This window comes from Cebus imitator, unplaced genomic scaffold (assembly GCF_001604975.1).
Source record: "Cebus imitator isolate Cc_AM_T3 unplaced genomic scaffold, Cebus_imitator-1.0 Scaffold17, whole genome shotgun sequence".
NCBI classification, from domain to species: Eukaryota; Metazoa; Chordata; class Mammalia; order Primates; family Cebidae; genus Cebus; species Cebus imitator.
In genome coordinates this window covers 2,540,103-2,562,327 of record NW_016107332.1, presented here as the reverse complement: position 1 = coordinate 2,562,327, position 22,225 = coordinate 2,540,103, and the positions used below count along the sequence as shown (strand labels likewise).

The 22,225-nt window shown below is 38.5% G+C and overlaps 1 protein-coding gene and 2 long non-coding RNA genes across 17 annotated transcripts in view; 1 reads left to right on the top strand and 2 right to left on the bottom strand.

The window, feature by feature from the left end:
- Positions 1 to 1,706, bottom strand: part of LOC108289792 — a 6,898-nt gene extending 5,192 nt beyond the window's left edge. For both annotated transcript variants that reach the window (XR_005197058.1, XR_001819316.2), the window contains exons 1-2: positions 679 to 1,706; positions 416 to 516 (exon numbers count right to left, since the gene is read on the bottom strand). This is a non-coding gene — a long non-coding RNA (uncharacterized LOC108289792). The remainder of the gene's footprint in view (positions 1 to 415; positions 517 to 678) is intronic.
- Positions 1 to 22,225, top strand: part of COL25A1 (collagen type XXV alpha 1 chain) — a 523,210-nt gene that overhangs the window by 444,293 nt on the left and 56,692 nt on the right. For 12 of the 14 annotated variants that reach the window (XM_017509228.2, XM_037731776.1, XM_037731761.1 and 9 more), the window contains 4 exons: positions 12,807 to 12,869; positions 18,312 to 18,380; positions 19,796 to 19,840; positions 21,398 to 21,442. In XM_017509228.2, the coding sequence (XP_017364717.2) occupies positions 12,807 to 12,869; positions 18,312 to 18,380; positions 19,796 to 19,840; positions 21,398 to 21,442 (222 nt within the window). The remainder of the gene's footprint in view (positions 1 to 12,806; positions 12,870 to 18,311; positions 18,381 to 19,795; positions 19,841 to 21,397; positions 21,443 to 22,225) is intronic. The other 2 variants (XM_037731778.1, XM_017509319.2) reach the window with 1 other exon arrangement.
- LOC108289787 overlaps positions 1,999 to 22,225 on the bottom strand; it is a 52,220-nt gene continuing 31,993 nt past the window's right edge. The window contains exon 3 of the long non-coding RNA XR_005197056.1: positions 1,999 to 2,503. This is a non-coding gene — a long non-coding RNA (uncharacterized LOC108289787). The remainder of the gene's footprint in view (positions 2,504 to 22,225) is intronic.

The window sequence follows — 22,225 nt, the reverse complement described above, 5'->3', positions numbered from 1 at the left end:
AAAAAAAAAAAAAAAAAGATACATCACAGCTATAGTATTCATTGGATATTTATAAAGGTAGAATTAAATAAAGGCTTATAATTTTATGTCATAGTTTTCTTAACTTAGAATGTTCTTTTTTCCTTTACATTTCTTCTTCTATTAGGTAGCCACATGACATAGTTAACATGACAGTTAACTATGATTTCATAGTTTGAACAAGTAACAGTATTTAAAAGATGAAACCACCATGTATGGATATAGAATGTGTAGTTGCCAGAACGTTACTCATAATCTTCCTAGACCTGTGTGCTTGTTTATGCTTTGGAGATACTTCCTGTTGCTATTCATCTCCTTCTTATCTGCTGGTGCTACAGAGAGCATGCAAATGCCATCCGTTATTTCCAAGACTTTGAGGAAACCAGCCACGACATACCAGGGAAGCTTTGATTCACCACCTGTTGCTCTCGGGGAATGGTTGGAAACTTAATGAGCATCCACATGCCTTCCACAGCGCTCAGGAAATGAGCAAAGTGCCTAAATACAGACAGCAGACTTATCTATCCATCACCTCCAAGTCCCACTCAGAGGAAAGTGCTAATACCTTAGGCATACATAATAAAAGTCACTAAGAACAGGCATAACTTAATTTTGAGCTACTCTTAAGCTTCCTGCAGAAGTATCCAAATGTCCTCTTACCGTATGGAAGACATTTGGAATTCCTATTTCGTGCATTCATGGTTCATATAGTGTCACGATGTTCAACTGGGAAAATTAAATTATGTATAATGTACCATGCAGTCACTGATCTTCTGGAATAAGATGTGAGCCCAGAAAATTAGTTTCTGAAACAAGCCTTCACATATTTTTAACGGGTAAAATTATTGTAACCAGGTTTTCTGATATCACATAAAAGAGTACAATTCTAAGTTCCTGTTTTTTTAGGTTTTGCTCTCTACACTTATTTTGAAAAATGTAAATATATTACTTACCCCCTTTCTATGGTTACATTGCCCTAGCAGTAAGCAGGATAGAGCAGCGACTTCAGAACAGACCACCAATGTGCAGATCCTTGTCCACCCCTTATCAATAATATAATGTGGAGCAACTTCTGTCATCTCTCTGTACTTCACTTTCTTCCTAAGATGGGACTCATTGACCATAACTCAGAGAGTTGTGAAAATGCACTAATCCATGTAAAATTCTTAAAATATTGCCAAGCATGTAGTAAATGCTATGCCAGTTTTAGTTATTGTTATCTCTTTCTTTCAGGGCAGCTCAAAATATTGGAAACAGTGGTTATGCACATGTTCTGTGCAGTCTTTCCTAGTGTCATTTTAAGCTAGAGAATATAAAGCCATGTATACGCTGTAGGTTAGTAGATGTAAATTCTGAAAACTCCTTTGCAATGATGGGGGGATGTTACTTTATGAGCAGTAAGGATCACCTGGTTTTTCTCAAAACGTGACTTCACACTATACCCCTTTCCTATTACCCAAATGTATCCCAGGAATAAAGGATGAAGGAGCACAATGCTGTGGACATAGGACATGGCACTGTCGATGTTCTCCTTCCTGGTACTGTTCATAGGAAAAGGAAAAGCAACCCTTGACATGTAATGATGGGAATTCTCCAGGCTCTAGTCGATGTTGCCTAACCCAAGAAATTTTTCATAAATATAGATTTTCAGTGCTTGCTTTTCCTTCTTTCAACATGTACCACTAGGCTGGGCACAGTGGCTCACACCTGTAATCCCAGCACTTTGGGAGGCTGAAGTGGGCAGATCACTTGAGGTCAAGAGTTTGAGACCAGCCTGACCAACATGGTGACACCCCATCTCTACTAAAAATACAAAAATTAGCCAAGCGTGGTGGTGCACACCTCTAGTCCCAGCTACTTGCGAGGCTGAGGCAGGAGAATCACTTGAACCTGGGAGGTGGAGGTTGCAGTGAGCCAGGATCATGCCACTGCACTCCTGCCTGGGTGACAGAGCAAGATTCCATGACAAAAAAAAAAAAAAAAAAAAAAAAAACTGTCCACCAGTTTATTTCACCATGTTCAGAAAAAAAACTTAGGGGAAAAATCGTGGAGCAAGGGAGATGTAATACAGGAAATTTATATGAAATAATTTTGGTGGCAAATACGTTTTCACAGTATTATTGTGCTTCAAAGATTGGTTGTTTTTTTTTTTTTTTGGTTTTTTTTTTCTGGCTTCCACATTAGTGAAAATTCGACATTCAGATCAAGAATTTGGGGACGAGGAGGGTATGAGACAGTAACTAACTCTTTATATCCCAGCATGTGAAATCATTCTTGCCACTAAATTATATAAAGACTAGCTTTTATAGGTGGCAGAAGCATTTACTCTGGCATTCTTAGGATTAAGTACAGTCCTCAGTAATCTAATAGAAGCTTATCTTCTAAATCCACCAGAGATGAGGTTCCTTCCTTACAAACATCAAATCACAGTTTAAAAATAGCAGAGAAAAACTTCTGGAAGCAACATAGGATGTGAAATGAATTCCTAAAAGAGGAAAAGAAAATGGAGTACTGGTTAAACGAATAACATTGTGTTATCGTTACTTATAATTATTTCCTGCCTGCACAAAGTTCATCCGAGAAGCTGAATAATTGGAGCGTCCAATTAGGAAACTCATATAACCAGAAATCTGATTTTTTAGCAGCCAGAATGAAACCTCCAATAAATACAAGGAATATGCTTTCATGATGTAATGCTGTTAAGAAAAAAAAAGTCAGACAGGTATGTTTTCTGGATTTTAAATAAACCTGCTATTATAGTTCATTTTCATCAGTGCCACCAAGATGTTTTAATTTATACTAAAATTTGATCCTTAAGGGAAATAAATGTTTTTGGGGCAGACTCTACTTTCTCATTCTTTTTTCCCCTCAATAATTTTACATATCAATCATTACCAAAACTTGCTGCCTGGTGGTTCTTATTACAACAATGTTCTTACTGTAATCCTCAAAAGCAGGTATCATGCTGCCTTGAATTCTAATTAGCCTATAAGCAAGAAGAATATTGTATAGCTAATGCATTCAGTGTCAAGACAAGTTAATCAAAATTGTTGGTGATACTTTTAGCACCCAGGCAGATCAGCACATATTTTTCAAGTCCTGTTGTACTATTTATTAGGGCAATGAAAACTGGATGTTCTCAGGGGTAATAAATATCATGGAAAACATTACTTGGTTTAAGCTGGTAGTCTAGAGGTTTTTTTCAGACAGGTTAAAAAGTAATTTTTTTACTCCTTTAATTGATAATGACTTATAAAAATAAAACAAATGGTAAAATGAAAAACCAGAGATTTTTCTATGGGCAGCAGCTAATCAGTCAGGACATTCTGGCCACCATTCCATTTAGCAGATGGTAGATCCTGGAAGCTTATAGGGAAACACCTGATGAGTCATTTCTGTATGAGTGAAGCTGTCTCCTCCTTTCTCACATTGACTAAGTATCTAAGTATTTGTTGATTCTTCTCATCATTATGTAAATTTGGCAAAAAAGTGTTACATGAACTGTCCCAATAACCATTTTAGAAGATAAAATAAGGTCACCTGAAATACTTTCTTGCTATGTATTAAATGGGGGTTTGAAGAAAAGTCAGTCAAGATTTTATTTTGGAATTCTAAGACTTACTGAGACCTTTAGTGGTCATTGTTAGATTCCAGAAATGTTATGTTCCTAAGGAGTTTTCCAGCTTTGCCTTGCCTTTCTGTAAAATAGAAGACCAATTTTTGCTTGTGTGTTCGTTGTCCCTTGTGGTTGCTAGAGATGGTAGTTGTTTGTGTGGGTTTTTCTATTTGTTAACCTTTTGTGTTTTGGCCAGAAGACAGTATTTAAGCTGGTATCTCAATAGACTATTTGAATTTTTTAAAAGTAATAGCAAAGGAGTTGAGGAGAAGCAGCTTCAGTCAAAACTCATACCTTTAAGGAATCTAATACAGAATGAGTAGGACCCACTTTCCTATAGGTAAATCTTGTGCAGTTTACATCAATTCTATGTGTACATATAGCCAATTGATGGATGCAAGAGGAAAGGAGAGGGAGAGGTTTAATACTGATACCCTAATCAACAATGGAACTTTTTGTTTGATGCAAAAACAGGATCCTGTTTCAAATATAGTGCATATCAGGTACTGTGGCTGATAGTCACTGAACTTAATACTATAAGATTGAAGTTATGGAAAACTTGGATTCCATTCAATCTTAAATGGAAAGATCAATGTGAGACGATGAGGACCTCCACAGCTGGTCATATGAAGATACACCTCCGATTTCAGCTGTAGTTATTCTCCACAGGCTTGCTTCTGCATCTTTATGTGCCCTGGCTGTTTAAATCTTTTGTTCAAATTAGCAGCCTGTGCCAGATTTTCAGCTTGCAGCTGCTCCCAGCAGTTTACTGTCAGGCTGTACTGTGCTTTATCCTGAATTAATAGCATTTTTCTTTCCTAACTGAACCCCAGGTTAGTTGCCAAAACCACAGCTATTCTATTATTCATCTTTTCTATCAGGTCAATACAGGGAAATGTGTTGTAGTCTTAGTTTTGAGACCTGGTTTGTTTTTAACTCATTGATGGTGAGCTAATTAATTAATGTTAAGAATAACCAAAGGATAAAACTCATGAAATAATTCAGGAATGAATCAGATGCAATATCCAGGACAAGACCAGAAAATTAGACCAAATTTGTCTTCATTTTGGAATTCGAAGCTGCACGAGTCCATGCTATAATAACACCAGTAGGGTTGCGATAACCATATTGCAGACAACCCATTCAGTCACTGGTGAGCATGTGGCTTGAGGAACAGAATAGGATGCCAGCTATTAGGTTTTAGCAATTGGAATTTTGGATTGTCTTAAGGTTCTGATACATAGTGTTACATATATTTTATCCCCAGGTTTTGATTAAATCATAGTTCTGTGCTTATTTTAAGGGTTAGATAATACATTGTTCAGATTTTTCTGTTTGTCCCAAGAGTAGATCTAGCTGGAGATTTCCAGGACACATGAAAACAAAACAAAACAGCAGGAAACAACAAAGAGAACAGATTAAATCTGGATTTAATTTTTATGGTAATGGGGAAAGGGGCAGAACATACTAAAATGCCTGTTTCTCTCCATTGTTTCTCTTCCCTCTTGTCTTCCTTTCTCTCCTTCCCTCCCCCCTGCATTCCTCCACTACTCCTCCTTCTCTTTCTCATCCTTCTTTTTACTGTTCTCTCTCCCTTTAGTCAGGCACTAAATTTGCAAGCAGCGATGGTCTCAGATCTGTCTCTCAGTTGCCTGCACTCATTCGCTTCCACACACTATCCTCAGCACCAGTGTGAGGAATCCCAATTGACTTTGTCATCTTGTGTTCTCACTGATAACAAAAGTAAAAATCTAACATGCTATCTAACCTGGGATAGTGAGTGAATAGATTGATGGAGAATGTGGAATGTCTATGAAATGAGAGAAGAAATAGATATATAATACCTGAGGGAAAAAAGCAGATTTAACTGTGAAATAATTTGTGCTCTACTCAACTAAACTTATGCTATTCACTGGTGTCCTGATATATGCGAAAAGCCAGAAGTTTATGTCCTTGTCTTTACCCCATTTTTTAAAAACATTTTTGTTCTTTTCTTTAAAATGCACTAACAGATCATTGACTTTAAAGATAAATACTTTCAGAAAATGTCCTACTTTTTTATTTTTATTTTTATTTTTATTTTATTGAGATGGAGTCTCACTCTGTCACCAGGCTGGAGTGCAGTGACCTGATCTTGGCTCACTGCAGCCTCCTCCGCCTTCTGGGTTCAAGTGATTCTCCTGCCTCAGCCTCCCAAATACCTGGGACTACAAGCACACTCTACCATGCCCGGCTAATTTTTTTGTATTTTTAGTAGAGACAGGGTTTTACCGTATTGCCCAGGATGATCTCGATCTCTTGACCTTGTGATCCACCTGCCTTGGCTTCCCAAAGTGCTGGGATTACAGGTGTGAGCCGCCGCACCCGGCCTACTTTATTGTTTTTACTTCAATGGTATAGCTATTTTACTTGCAGTCTGCCTGTTTAAATCCACATTTCCCTGATAATGGGAGCAGTACATGCCCTTTTTCAAAGGCTCTCTCCTTTATGTTCTCATGTTATTTCTAAAATGGCTCATTTTGAAATTATGATTTGGATTTTCTAATTTAGGTAACTGCCCAGTAAAAAAAGAAAAATGAAAAACTCTCTGGATTTTTTCCTTCATTAAAAGTAATGTAAGAACTTAATTCTATTATACTTCCAGTTTCCTCCCTCACTTTGTCCACTCAGACAAATACCCTAATCAACAATGTGGATAATTTTCAATTTAGTACTCTCCTATTCTCCATTGATTAAGGGAGATTAAATATGTAAAAGAGCTGTGACAATCATTATACATTCCAATATAAACAGTTATTTCTTCTGTTTGTTGCCCTGAAAACCTAGATGAGCTCATTTTTGTGAAGTCTGATTGACTCCAAAGATGATTTCTCAAAAGTCCCTTGCCTTTGAATCGTACTTCAGCTGCTTCCTCCTGCCTTCTTCCCCGACCTGGTCTCTTTCCTCTATCCCAGTTAACAAAAATTGTGACTAATTGGGACTCCAATACAGTAGTCATTTGCTTATTTATAGTGTTTCCATATTTCTATAAACTTGTTGTCACTGCCTTTCGCCTAGACATTTTAGGAGATTCTAGAACCTTTAAACCATATGTCAGTTCTTTTCAAAAAGATGGGATATTTTTAAAGATTACATTTATTTAGGGAAATTAATGGGTAGGAACATTTTCTTCTTTCCTTCTTTGAATGAAGAAAACTCATTTTTAGTAAATTTGTCACTTCTCTGATGTGTTTTAAATCTCTTTTGGTTTTGCAATCCCAACTGCTCTGGCAGATGGATATTTTCTCATAAACTAATGATATATTCACCTGAGAATATTTAGGGTTACTTCCTGAAAGAAGTTGAAGTAGTATTGAGTATAACCCTAGGCAGGTTAAAAGGTGACGAGGAGCCACCTTGTATATTACCAGTTAGGTTGCAGAGATGTTGTAATACTACCACTCCTATTACTGCTGCTGCTGCTACGACTAGACAGCTGGTGTGTGTAAGCCCGTAAGATAAGGGAAACAATAATGACAAGCATTTATTGCAAACTGGCTTCGTTCTAGGAGGAGGCTAGGTGTTTTGCTTGCATTTTTGTATGGTAAGTCTTAACTAAGCCACACTTTAACAAAGCCAGAACCCTCTATTATTTGGTACCTCAAGACTTCAGCTTGAAAAGTCAGCCTTTAATAAAACTCTACATTTTTGTTCCAGCAGTTCTTGAACTTTTTGGTCTCAGAATGCCTTTAAATTCTTAAAAATTAGAATTGAAAGAGGTTTTGTTTATGTAGTGTATATCTTTTATTATTTCTGCATTAGAAATTAAAGCTGGCTGGAGGCAGTGGCTCACACCTGTAATCCCAGCGCTTTGGGAGGCAAAGGCAGGAGGATTGCTTGAGGCCGGGAGTTTGAGACCAGCCTGGGCAACATAGCAAGACCTAGTCTCTACAAAAAATTTAAAAAGTAGCCAGGCGTGGTAGTGCACAACTATAGTTCAAGCTACTCAGGAGGCTGAGGTTGAGCCCAGGGGTTCCAGCCTACAGTGAGCCATCATCACACCACTGGACTTCAGCCTTCAGCCTGGGCACAGAGTGAGACTCTGTCTCAAAAATAAAAACAAAAGAAGTTAAAACTGAGAAATTTCCAAAAATCCATTACATATTAATCAAATAGCATGTTTTATGAAATATAACTGCTTTTTAAGACAAGATTTTTAAAAAGAGCAGGAAAAATGGCATTGTGAGATATGTGATTATGTGTGTGTGTGTGTATACAAGGTCATTATGGTTTCATTATACACACACACACACACACACACACACAGAGAGAGAGAGAGAGAGAGAAGGAGATATGTATATAGCAAATCTCTTTAATGCCTGACTTAATAGGAGGCAACTGGATTCTCATATCTGCTTCTACATTCAATTTGTTGTTTTGGTTGAAGTATGTGAATAAAAACTGGCCTCATGCAAACATGTAATTGGACAGGGGAAGGTTAGCCTATTCAGAGAATTGTTGTTGTTTTTCTTTGCTATTATCCTAAACCCCACAAGTGGTAGTTTCTTAAAGGTTAGGTGCAATGCGAAATCTAGAACCATATAATAAACTTTTCTTTTTGTTTGTTGTTTACTTGAGACAGTCTCCCTCTGTTGCCTGGGCTGGAGTGCAGTGGTACAATCTTAGCTCACTGTAACTGCTGCCTCCCAGGTTCAAGTGATTCTCCTGCCTCAGCCTCCCAAGTAGCTAGAATTACAGGTGCACACCACCACACTCGACTAGTTTTTGTCCTTTTAGTAGAGAGGGGGTTTTACCATGTTGTCCAGGCTGATCTCAAACTCCTGACCTCAAGTGATTTGCTTGCCTTGGCCTCCCAAAGTGCTGGGTTTCCAGACATGAGCCACCACGCCTGGCCTATTGAACTTTTCATACTCCGTGTACTCGTGAAGGAATAAAAGTAAAAAGGCAAATAATGTCTTTGTGTTATTGTAAAAATAGTTTGACCTTAAACACTCCCTGAAAAGGTCCAGAAATCTCCAGAGGTCCCCAGAGCACACTTTGAGAACCTCTGGTTAAACTCCGGGAAGGAAGAAATAGCCCAACTAGCTGAAGACCATGAGTCAGCATATCCATGCCTTAATTATTTCAACAATTGTTTCTGAAGCCTGAGAGTGAGAAAAGAGACCAATAATTAACTCCTCCCCATCCTGCTAAGATATAGAGAGAATGGAGATAATATTTCTAAAGTGACTCAGACCTCTGGAAGTAAATAGACAAAAACTGTGATCCTAAAATTAAGTATGTGAATGAATTAAAATAAGAAGTGTACCAGAATGTATAAATATAGCAGATACATCCTTACAGTGGCATGATCAGGTATAACTTCTCATACTCAAAGCCTTTAAAATTAGCCAATCAATATTAATTGTGCTAAAATCATTGAGATTGTCAAATGCATTGCTAATTTTGTATCTAGAAACAAACTTCTTCCCATGAATTTTCTGTTTAAAAGAACTATTGATGCTTTCAGCCAGCACATTAAAAAAAAAGAACTTTCTATACACTTACTAAAGGACATAATATATCTTCTACTTAAAAAACACTTTTACCTGGCAGCTGAGATCACAAAGCCTTATCTATTTGCTTGTGAACTATGTACCTGCATGCTTCATCTTTTTATAAACTAAACACTAACCTATATAAGAAATATGTTTTTGCAACATTTATTCTTTGTTCTTCTCTTTTATTAGTGTGCTTTAATGGTGCATCTATGTGTTTTGCTAAAGAGTGAGATGATGTTATTTTCACTTGAATATATGCAAGAGTTCTTGTCTCCCTGTAAACTTTCAACTTATTAACTTGCATTACATTTCCCTGACAGTAAGTTGTTACCAATGATACACGTTGACTTTAACACAGCATTTCTCTTGGGATGGAGAGGAACTATTTATTTGTATATATCATTTTGTTAGGGGAAATATTTTACATGTAAACAAATGTATTCTTTGCAAGGTTTTTGTTTAAGTTAAACTCTTTTACTAGAGGTAGAATAATCGCCATTGATTTCTCTGAATATAGTTCAGATTTTCATTTTAGACCATTAAGAGATCCACCTAAAATTATGTTTTCAGATTCTTCTTTCTAATAGGTGTAAGAGTATGGGGCAGGTAGATTAGGGAATTACAGAAAATGTGCAAGCAGTAAACCTAAAGCATTAGTTCCCCACTGCTGCCTTTTTTTTCTTAGATCAGTCTCATGAGCACCAGAGCTAGAGATAAAAATATATGAGTTACATATCAAAATATGTCTGATGGTGGTAATATCCTTTTGTTCCCTGTCCAATACCCAAGGTTTTTTATAGCATATTTGAAAAATTGACTTGTGTGAAAAATATTTGATGACATTTTAGTATAAATTTTTGTTTTGTTTCTTTGGTCATGCTCTGTCAACCATGTTGGAGTGCAGTGGCATGATCTCGGCTCATTGCAGCCTTAACCTCCCAGGCTCAAACAATCCTCCTGCCTCAGTCTCCTAAGTAGCTGTGACTACAGGCTTGCACCATCACACCTGGCAAATTTTTTATATTTTTTGTAGAGCTGGAGTCTCCCTATGTTGCCGAGGCTGGTCTCAACCTCTTGGACTCAAGTGATCCACCCACCTCAGCCACCCAAAGTACTGGGATTATAGGTGTAAACCACTGTGCCCAGTCCAACATTTTATCATGTCTTATAAAACATTTTCTCTATACATTCCTGCTCAGTTCCAAGTATGAAACAAAGGTTGAAATACTGCTGCCTTAGAAAGAAATCAAATATATTTTAAAAATATTAACAACTGCTTCAGAAATAATCCAAGAGGGGAAAAAACAGGAACTGAGAACAAGGTCATTATGGTTTTTGCATTAAAATTTTCTTATAGATTTTGGGTAGTTAAACTCTTATATTTGACCTCAAATAGTTTAAAAAGAAAATAAAACTTTATGGATAGTCAAGATAATGTGAACACTGATCTCGAGTATTTTCCAACACCAAATATGTGGTGTATTTTCCAACACTAATTCTCTACCCCTCTGGTTCTCTGACACCAATTGGGTGTCCTACAATTCAATCCTGTTCTGGCACTAGCTCCCCTGGTTGGTATCAGACTCCACAGATTTAAGGGCTCAGTCTTTTTTTTTTTTTTTAGAGACAAGGTTTCATCATGTTGGTCAGGCAGGTCTCGAACTCCCAGTTTCAGATGATCCACCCGCCTCAGCCTCCCAAAGCGTTGGGATTACAGGCGTGAGCTACTGCACCCGGCAGGGCTCAGTCTTATAAGAGTGACCTTGTTTTGGTCACTAGCCACAGATGTTGAGCCCCAGGTTACCTGTACTTCTAACTCAGCTATAGATTCAGTGGTTTGCATACCCTCTCTGACTCAGGACTGATATTTGCTACAGCAACTCACAGAAATCAGGAAGATGCTATATACTATTACAGTTAATAAAAATGAACAGCCAGATGAAGAAGTACATAGGGCGAGGTCCATAAGAGAACAGAGCACAAGATTCCCTGTCTCCGTGGAGTTGATACATTCCACCCTCCCAGCGCATGGATGTGCTCAGTGACTCAGAAGCTCTCCAGTCCCTGTTGTTTAGGGGATTTGATGGAAGTTGCATTATGTAGGCATAATTGATTAAATCATTGGCCATTGGTGGCTGAACTCACCTACAGACCCTGTCCCCTCCCCAGAGGCTGGGAGGTAGGGCAGAAAGTTCCCACACTTTTATACCGTTGCGCCCTCTGGCAACCAGTTCCTATCCTGAAGCTGTCTAGGGCACCCATAAGAGTAACCTCAGTGATATAGACTCAGGTATGGTTGAAAGGAACTGGTTTGAATAACAAAAGATGCTCCTTCTCATTCCTATCACTCAGAAAATTCCATTTTAGGAGGTTGGTGCCAGGAATTGGGGACCAAGACCAAATATATTTTTATTTTACTGCTGAGTTTCCTCTAAGTAGTGGAGACAAGGTTTTGGAGGTATGGCCAGGAGAGAGAGTTTTCTTTTCATGCTGAACATTCCCAAATCTCTTCCCTAACAACATTCATTGCATCAGTTATCTATTGCTGCCTACCATAATACCCTTAAAACTTAGTGGCATGAAACAACAAACATCAGCAGATGCGGTGGCTCATGCCTGTAATCCCAGCACTTTGGGAGGCCGAGGTTGTTGATCACCTGAAGTCAGAAGTTCAAGAGCAGCCTGGCCAACATGGTGAAACCCCATCTCTACTAAAAATACAAAAATTAGCCAAGAATGGTGTTGGGCACCTGTAATCCCAGCTACTCAGGAGGCTGAGGCAGAATGGCTTGAAGCCAGGAGTTGGAGGTTGTGGTGAGCCGAGATTGCACCACTGCACTCCAGCCTGAGCGACAGAGCGAGACTCTGTCTCAACAACAACAAAAAACAAAACGACAACAACCAAAAAAACGAAACATTGATTATCTTATTGTTTCTGAGGGACAGGAATTCAAGCACAGCATAACTAGGTGCTTCGGGCTCAGTCTCCCATGAGATGGCTGAAGCCGTCAGCCAGGCCTGTGGTCTCATCTGAGGACTCCATAAGGATGAGACACTTGCTCCCAAGCTCACACGTGTGCTTGCTGGCAGACCTCAGTCCTCACAACATGTGATCCAAGTTAGAACAAGAAAGGGCCCCCAACATGGAAGCCACAGGCTTTTCACAACTTAGGTTCAGAAGTGATACCCCATCACTTCTGCCATCTGTTTATTAGATGTGAGTCAGCAAATCCAGTCTACACTTGAGGGGAGAGGATTACACAAGGGCATGAACAACAGGGGGTGAGATTATCAAGGCCCATTTTAGAGGCTACCTGCCACATTCACCCAAACATAATGCAGCTTGTTTTGGTAAGTGGTAAGAAACACTGGACAACAGATTAGAAAGGAAATTGGAAGGACATTTATCTGATTACTTAGTCACATTTACTTTTTAAAGCTGCTCCAAAGTTTTGCTCAAAGTGTCTTCACTGATCAAAACCAGTTTTGATTAATTTTATAGTCAGTAGCTAGATCTCAGCAAGAAAGCTATATACAATCAAGGAAGTGAAATCTCAATAGAAGAAAATGAGTTTAGCTTTATTTATTTATTATCAAATGATTAACAATCTCATATGCCCATGTTTTTAAAGGGAGAACCAGGTTTCATTGGTCCTCAAGGAGAACCAGGTTTACCAGGTTTACCGGGAACAAAAGTAAGTGGCCGGCCTGCCTTCCTCCCTCCCTCCCTCCTTCCTTTCTTCCTTCCTGCCCTCCCTCCCCTCTTCTTTCCCTCCGCCCTTCCTTCCCTCCCTTCCTTCCTCCCTCCCTTCGTTTCTCTTTCTTCTCTTTCTTTTTTTCTTTCTTTCTCTTTCTTTCTTTCTTCTTTCTTCTTTCTTTTCCTCTCTCTCTCTCCCCCCTCCCTTCCTTCCTTTGTTCTTTCTCTTATCTCTCTTTCTCTTTTCTTCTTTCCCTCCCTCCCTTCCTTCCTTCTTCTTTCTTTCTGAATTTTTTGTCATATATATTTAGTCCACTATATTGAAAGAAATGTGGGGTAACTCCATAATTTAGGTGACCAGATATTTTTGCCTAATCGAGAATGAAAGCAGCTTAACCCACTCATTACTAACACTTCTAATGGAACCACTATGTTCAATATTGAGTAGTGAAAAGTTACTTCTAGAAAGCCTTAGACAAGACAACAGGATGGTAGAATACATTAGTTGTTCCACTTGTCCCCCAGATTGCTCCTAAACTAATAGGATACTGTTAACCTCCTGGCTATATGGAAAGGTAGAGGAATTTTGAGGAGTGGAGATAGAACTTATTAACTCCTGCTCCTCGTCACCAATTTCAGGATATACTTGTAAATCAAAGGTTATGCTTCCCATTACTTCCTAGATTTCAAAGGCAAGAACTGATGTCATATAGATTCCTAAGTGCCTCATCCCAAAAGGATCTACCCTGAATAACGTCTGTGAAAATACTCTATAATGAAAACCATCTCATTATCTTCTACTTGGCAACCCTAGAGAGGGCTCTAAAAGCAAACTCTATATGCCGCCATATAAAAAAAATATGCTGCTATGAATATAGTCAGACCCAGAGTTCTCTTTTCATCTACCATGAAAGACATAAAAAGTGCAGCTCTGATGGTGGAACTTTATTCATGACAGACTCATGAATCAAAGAAGGGTCAAAATTACATCAAACTACATTCTTTTATTTTTAAACCATAGCGGTCTTTGCCTCAATGTGTATTGCATTCAACAGAAATAATCCAGGGATGATTTCCAAGAGTTGCAGAAGTATGTTCATGGTCTGTTCTGACAGAAGCATCCTCATTTCTGCTGGTCAAGTGAAAATAACTCTTAAACCTAGTAAATGGAAACTGTGTATGTCCTGTGAGGGGGGGACAGAAATGCCATCGGATTATGCAAAATTGTTTTTCTTAAGAAATTTCTTCACATAGTGAGCCGTCAGGCTTATTAACAAAATATGAGGAATGCCTATTTTAGCCTGCGCAGATTCACACAAGAAATGTCTTTCTGGAATAAAAAGAGTGAAAGCAAGAAAATAATGAGCATTCCCTATTAATATGAGAGCTGTTATATTTATTCAGGTTTGTAGCCTCAGAGCCAGAGGAGGCAAAAAGGCAGCCTCGCAGATGGGCATGATACACAAAGAAAGGGAGACCTGGTCAGGGAAGGAGAGAGCCAGGAGTGAACTGGATCGAAAACGTGGCATTTTGTTTGCTGTACAAGAGAAAATAGAAAAAACACAAGCAAGAGAGAATAGAGTTCATTCCTAAATATCTTTTCTTTAGTTACCTGATTTTAAACTATTCTGCAGTTTCAGAAAAAGATCCAGATGTAGAGCCATAAAATCAACACTAATTACTGTTATGAAGAACCTAGCATGATTTTATAGACCAGAGACTCTTATAACAGATACTACCCTGAACCCCAAATAAAAGTAAAGAGTATACTGTACCTATTTTGTATTTCCACAGAAGGGATATGGATAGGAAATTCATTTTACTAACATTATTTTGAGGTTGTCAGCTGAATTACCTATCTTAACTCAGGCGTTAAAACAGCAGCATGCATGTGCACACATATACACACATCAGTATTATTTGAACATCTAATTTGTGTTGAATCTACATATGTTAAGTATAAATGTCACGGTTGGTTCAGTATCATAATGGGAAAGTCATGATTATTTTAAAAGTCTCTTTCAGTTCAACACCACTCTTCCACTAGTGTAGGCAGTCTGGATTTGTACCACTAAATTCGGATTTATAAAGTAACAACTCATGGGACTATGTTTCTTATTCCCAACACAGTGAAGAGAAACTCATAATGAATAAAGATATGTAATGGCATTAAAAAATGCTGCATCTTTTCTACCTACATTAGTACCTGAGGGGGACCTGTATCAGTCTAAGGAAATGGGGATGCTGGGCATGGTGATTCATGCCTGTCCAGCCCTTTGGGAGGCTGAGGCAGGCGGATTGCTTGAGCCCAGAAGTTTGAGACCAGCCCTGGCAACATGGCAATACTCCATCTCTACTAAAAATACAAACATTAGCTGGACATGGTGGCACATGTCTGTAGTCCCAGCTACTTAGGAGGCTGAGGTGGAAGGATCACCTGAGCTTGGGAGGCAAAGGTTGCAGTGAACAGAGATCACACCACTGCACTCCAGTCTGAGTGACAGAGTAAGACCCTATCTCGCCAGATATAATATGCACCAAAAGTAAAATAAATTAAAAAAATAAAGACCCTACCTCACAATAAAAAAAAAAGAAGAAGAAGAAGAAAGAAGAAAAGAAATGAGGCTATAGTCAGATATTTTAGAATACTTTCACTAATACTGTTTATTCATTAATTTGCCAATGTTTTTACCAAATATTTTTCTGTATATGAGCATGGGAAGTAAATGTAACAGCAACAGTGTCTATTTTCCTGAAGCTTTCATTCCAGTGTGAATGAGGAAGAGATGGAAGGAGGGAAAGAAGTAAACAAATAAATAATTTAATTTCAGAGGATGACAGGGAACTAATTAGGGACATTGTAACAAAAAGTGATTCTAGCTGAGTGTGGTGTGCACACCTGTCCCCCTTCCTACTCAGGAGGCTGAGGCTGGAAGACTACTTGAGCCCAGGAGTTTGAGGCTACAGTATGCTATGATACTGCCTGTGAATAGCCACTGTACTCCATCCTGGGCAACATGGCAAGATCCCCTCTCTAAAAATATATAAATGTTAAAAGTAAAGACGTATAGACTTCGCTCCTGTGCAAACTACAGATAAATGATTTTTAAGGGTTTTTATTTTTCATAGTGGACTGCTTTATAATTATTCTGTAATTCTTAAATTATTAAAAGAAATGCCAAATAATTTACAGTTTTTTAATAACTTTCATATACCAACAGAAGCTTCTTAGTCTCACTCAACAGGGTGATAGGGTGGGAGATGAAAAAAAGCAGAAAGCCCTTCTGTTTCTGGCCCATTGTGTCTGTCTCCTGTATCTAGAGAGGTCCCTTGTCTTTCTCCCAACCTCTCTATTTTTACAACCTCTTAAGTTGCTGTTGAGAAACCTACTGAGTCTTAACTCTTGCCTCCTGCCTTTCTTAGCCCTTGGCTAACCTATCCCACCTCCCCTACAAAACCACAAAGCCTTCCTCAAGTGGGCATGATACAGATAAGGATCTTGAAATGTAAAGCCCTACGTGACTCACCACAGATCCAATTCTATTTTCTTATCCTTTCCAAAATGAAGTGGTTCCTTCAGTGAGGAGAGCACCTCTTTCATCCATAAATATGCCATCAACAGTCTGAATTCTAAATGTTTGACTATTGAAATTCTACCCCTTATGCAAGAAGCCAGACACTCTTTACTCTGTGTTTAGGGAGTATAAAAAGGTACCATCTTCCTGGAGGGCAATTTAGCAAGTTTTTAAAAATATTCATACTTTTTGACCTAGCAATTTTCCAACTAGGAATTTATCCTGAGAGAATGATCAAAGATGTGCAAAAGATTTACATTTAAAAACATTTATGCAAAAGTTGAAGATCAAGTACAATCAGTTTTACCCACTTTAAAAGCTTTGTGACTTTGAGCAATTTACTTAACCTCTGCAAACTTTGGCTTCCTCATCTGTAGAATATGGATAAGAAGACTTTTCTCATTTGTCCTGAGGATTAAATAGGATAATGCATATAACATGTTTTGTGCCATTCCTGCACTCATCCATGCTACAGTCATCAACAGCAATAATTATAAAATAAACCCTACTCATCCTTCAGGACACGACTCAAGTCTCACCTCCAGGGATCCAACCCACAACAATAGAAACCAGTGGGGATTCCCCTTTTGTCACGTATGGCTTTACATTACTCCTTAATCCTTAACCGTTTTGGTTTTGGGGTTCCTGTCTGCCAAAGTAGATCACTAGCTCCTTGAGGACAGTAGTCGTATTTATACTTCACGGAGAGATGACCATATTAAAAAACGGTAAAACCTGTGTGGCTGGCACCATTCTGAACACTTTTACGTTCTAAGTTATGAGATAAGTACTATAACTTTAGCCATTTTACAGAGGAAACTGAGGTGTATAGAACCTAACTAACTTACCTTAGAACACAGAATTGGTCAATGGCAGAGCCAGGAGTAAACCTAAGATGCTGGATTACAGAGCCAGGAACTTAACCCCTTTGCCGTGCTTCTTGCCAGTAGTGCTTAAAAAGTGACTGCAGAATGAAAATGGATATCCCTTCCTATCTTGAGGTATAATAATGGTCCTTATCAATTCCCTTTAAAGGTCTTTCTATTTGCCAACATAGCTATTTGACAGGCATTTACCCAACCATTTCCTTATCCATAAAATGGGGATGATAATACAAACATTGAATAATTGCATATTAGTCAAGGTTCTCCAGAGAGACAGAACCAATAGGATATTTATATAAGGAAATAGCTAGATGAGAGGGAATTTATTAGGGGAATTGGCTTACGCAATTATGGAGGCTGAGAAGTCCCATAACAGGCTATCTGCAAGCTGGAGGAGACCCTGAGTTGGCGGTAGTATGGCTCAGTCCAAGTCTGAAGACCTCATGTCCAGGGAGGCAGATAGTGTAACTTTCAGTCTGAGGCTGAAGGCGTGAGAGCCTGGGGGCCACTGGTGCAAGTCCCAAAATCCAAAGGCCAGAGAACCTGGTGTTCTGATGTCCAAGGACAGGAGAGGAAGGGCTCTCAGCCCCAAAGAGTTTGCCTTTCCTGTTCTATCTGGGCCCCCGGCAGATTTGATGGCACCCCCTCACATCAAAAGTAGATTTTCCTCACCCAGTCAACAGACTCAACTGCCAGTGTTCTCCACTAACACTTTCACAGACACACCCAGAAGCAATGCTTTATTATCTTTCTACATGTCCCTTAATCCAGTCAACTTGACACCTAAAATTAGCCCCATCATGAATTGTTTTTATTATAAAATGAGATGATAATTCATGTAAGAGGTTAATACAGTGCTTGGTACAGGGTAAATCAGTGAAAACATTCTGTTTTCTTGTTTCACTCAACTCACTCGTTAATCTACAGGGACCAGCCTGTGTGGGGGGAATGGCCATTGATGTGTTTTGTAATTTGTGACAGGGTGAACGGGGAGAAGCAGGGCCTCCTGGAAGAGGTGAGCGAGGGGAACCTGGAGCCCCCGGACCAAAGGTCAGTTATTCTTACACTGGAAAATAACCATTCTCTGGTTTGATTTGATTTAGAACACAAAAAACTAAAACAACAAGGCACATTGGCTCACACCTGTAATCCCAGCACTTTGGGAAGCCAAGGCAGGTGGATCACCTGAGATCAGGAGTTTGAGAACAGCCTGACCAACATGGAGAAACCACATTTCTACTAAAAACACAAAATTAGCCAGGCATGGTGGCACATGCCTGTAATCCTAGCTACTTGGGAGGCTAAGGCAGGAGAATTGCTTGAACCTGGGAGGCAGAGGTTGCAATGAGCCAAGATCATGCCATTGTACTTCAGCCTGGGCAACAAGAGTGAAACTCTGTCTCAAAAAAAAAAAAAAAAAGAGACTGGCACATTAGAGTAACAACATGGAAGCCAGTATGGTTGGAAAATTGAGTGAGGGCCAGAGGTTAGTAATGAAGTCACAGGGATAAACAGGCCTGACCATCCACTTCCCTGTAAGCCATGGTAGTCTTGGGATTGTCTTCCAAGCAAAGGGAAACCATGGAGAGCAAGTTGAACCTGAGTCCAATCCTAGCTTAGCCACTTTGCAGCTATGTGACCTAAGCAAATTACTAGCTCCTCTTAGATGCTAAAATCCGAATTTATAGAAGGGTACTTAATAAATAATGGCCATTTACATTCATCAGTAATTATGAGTATTGTTAATGCCATGATATATAAAGTTAATAAAAAATTTTATATTCAAATATAAACAGCTCAAATCACAAATAGTTTGTTGAAATGCACACCAATTGATTCTTTTCAAAAGAGAATATTTTACAATTCATCTCACTCTGTTTACTCTGTTCAGTGAGCAAATTGACAGCCTATCCAAATGTAGAAGTGCTGTTATATTAACACATTATCACTCAATGTGTATTAAAACTTAGGAAAAAAATCTCTGTTGATAAGTGCTGTATTAGTTTCTATGGTGACTTGATGGAGTGTAACACCTTGAAAATATTAGAGCTAAGGATTTATTTGACTGTTCAACATTATTCATTTAAACTTCCTGCAAACTAACGTGGTCACACTTTATTTTAATAGCCCATCCTGGAGACACAGGAAATGATTTACTCTCTGGTGAAAAGGAAATTGATGCAGGCAAACACTGTTGAGACTATTGAGAATTATTCACAGAGCTCTTCTCATCCACTGATGGGAGGGCAGCCTTCAGAATAATAATGGAATGAACCGATGAGATAGTGATGATATTTATGTTTAGTATTATAATAAACAACATTCTGTAGAGACATATATTGAGGCAGTTAAAATAAAGTGTTTCCATTTTTCTTCGTTATTCTGAGTCACTGCTAATTTCTTTTTTTCTGTTCTTATCTCCTCTATCATTTTATCTTTTTCACCCTCTTATTCTCCTGTAATAGGGGAAACAAGGTGAATCAGGAACTAGAGGCCCAAAGGGGTCAAAGGTCAGTAACCAGATAACCATTTAAATATGACATGAGGCCTTCAAGATCTGTGCTTTTTGCATTTGCCACAGAGGCATGTTTTTCATGTTTTTAATTAAACTCTTTCATACAGTGGGATTGCAATAATTATTGCAAAAGGGATTGCAGTATCTCTATGATGATATTTCAAAACAATGGGTTTGTTTCATCTTGCTTGTTTTTGCATAGTCTTCTGCTTCAGAAAATTCTTTAAGAGAAGTTGCATTTCCTATTTCATAGAAATAGCTTCTTAGAAAAAAAATAAGAACTTTCCTTAAATTATGTATTATATAATCTTATTTTTTATTTCCCAGCTACCTTTGTGATAAATGCTCAGATTATACTCTGCTTTTTAGTTAACTCCCTTTGTTGCATTAAAATTTTACTGCCAATTGAAATTCTCTTCTATATCATACTCTTTATACTATCTGCAATAACATATATACTGTCAGCAGAATCATGTTATTTAAAATGCTATTAGCTACTATTATGGAAAAAATGTGTGCAAGATGAAGAATACAGAGAGCAAAGATTATTAATGCTTCATTCATGGCAAATTTATTATGATCAATGTTATTAGCATAACGCAGATGGGAAAAATTATAATCCATTTTCCTGCTTATCTTCATTCATCCTTACCTGGTTTATAGGAATCTGTAGAAAGATGTATAAAAATGCTTTGAAGTTTATACAGAAAAAGGACCCATAAACTTAAGGTGGTTTTAAAGAACCTTTAAATCTATACAGGTTCAAATCTCTTCTCCAAAGTTTCAGTTTACATTTCTAAGAATTTTGTGGGCTTAGACTATTCCTGCCGTCTCTACAGTTGAGGTAATGCCACCATCAATGAAACTTCAGATAAATTTCATATTGCACTAGAAAAAAGAGAGAGAGCTGGGTTTGCCCTGCCCTTGACCTTCAGCCCTGCCAACCTGTTCCAGCTGGCTGCTGTCCACTTAAGCACAGTCTGAGTGTTAAAATGCCTATACCAACAGATGAACTTTTCCCTAGATCCCCAGCATCAGAGGGAGGCCTAGCCTGTGACCTTCCTTTCCTAATTCTCCCTAGAATGAACTGTCTACTCCTTTCCTGTCCCAATTATCTATACTTTTCTTCTCAGAGGACAGACAACACAATTGTTGGCTCTTTTTCCCTTTGCCCTAAGTCTCTTGATGTTAAAGAAAGAATGTGGCTCAATCTGCAAGGTAAAAGCTTACTTTGGGTTCCGTAGAAACCATTGTTTTGCTTTTGCAGATCCTACCTCGTGGGACCGTTACCATATATATTGTTATTTCAAGATACTGTATTGCCTGAAAAGGGAGTCTTTTTTTAAAAAGGAATTTTAATTATTTTCAACCTGCATCTTTAAAAAGCATTTGCCATTTTGGTGGTGGCTGCTATTGTTTTTCACTTCAGAAGTTCATATTAAAGGTGCTGCTGTATGGTGTAAATACATTCTTAGATGAGAGATTTCTAGACTTCCCCACTTCTAGACTTCCCCACTTCTAATTAAGTTTTTTCTCTTTCCAACGGGAAAAGGGGGATCGTGGAGACAAAGGGGACACTGGAGCTCAGGGACCAAGGGTGAGTGTTCCTCTCATCCATCTAAACTTTTGCTCCCTACAAGCCCAGATTTGAATTTGTGTCTGCATGACTATTCTTATGACATCTGTATTAATAATATTCAATAATAGTATTAGAGGCAGACTACTGTAATTATTCCTGAAACACCCCTACCTCCTTTATTTTCTTCACTAGGATCGGTGAGTGTAGGGATTCCAATACATAAAATAAGCTTATTTGAATAGGTCTTAAGAACTCTCCCTATCTCCTTTCCTGCTGTTAAACGAGCCCATACCCATCTAGCTACTGGAATTTTCCACTTTTCAATTAACTCAATTATAAAGAAAGCGATAACCCTTATATTCACAGTCTTTAAAAAAAAAAAAAAAGTCAGGGAATTAGGACATGACTAATGGAAATTAAGTAGCAGATCTAATAAGCAGGGTAGCAGTCTTAAAAATATACATGTATTCTATTGTTTGATCTCTATTTCGTTTAAATTTTGTGGCATTCATTCCTGATGGGAAAGCCAAGCATTTTTCTACAGAACAATGTTCTATCTTTTTAAAGAATGAGGGCCGGGCACAGTGGCTCAGACCTGTAATCCTAGCACTTTGGAAGGCTGAGGCGAGGGATCACCTGAGGTCAGGAGTTCAAGACCAGTCTGGCCAACATGGTGAAACCCCATCTCTACTAAAGATATGAAAATGAGCTGGGCGTGGTGGTGCATGCCTGTAATCCCAGCTACCTGGGAGGCCGAGGCAGGAGAATTGCTTGAACCCAGGAGGCGGAGGTTGCAGTGAG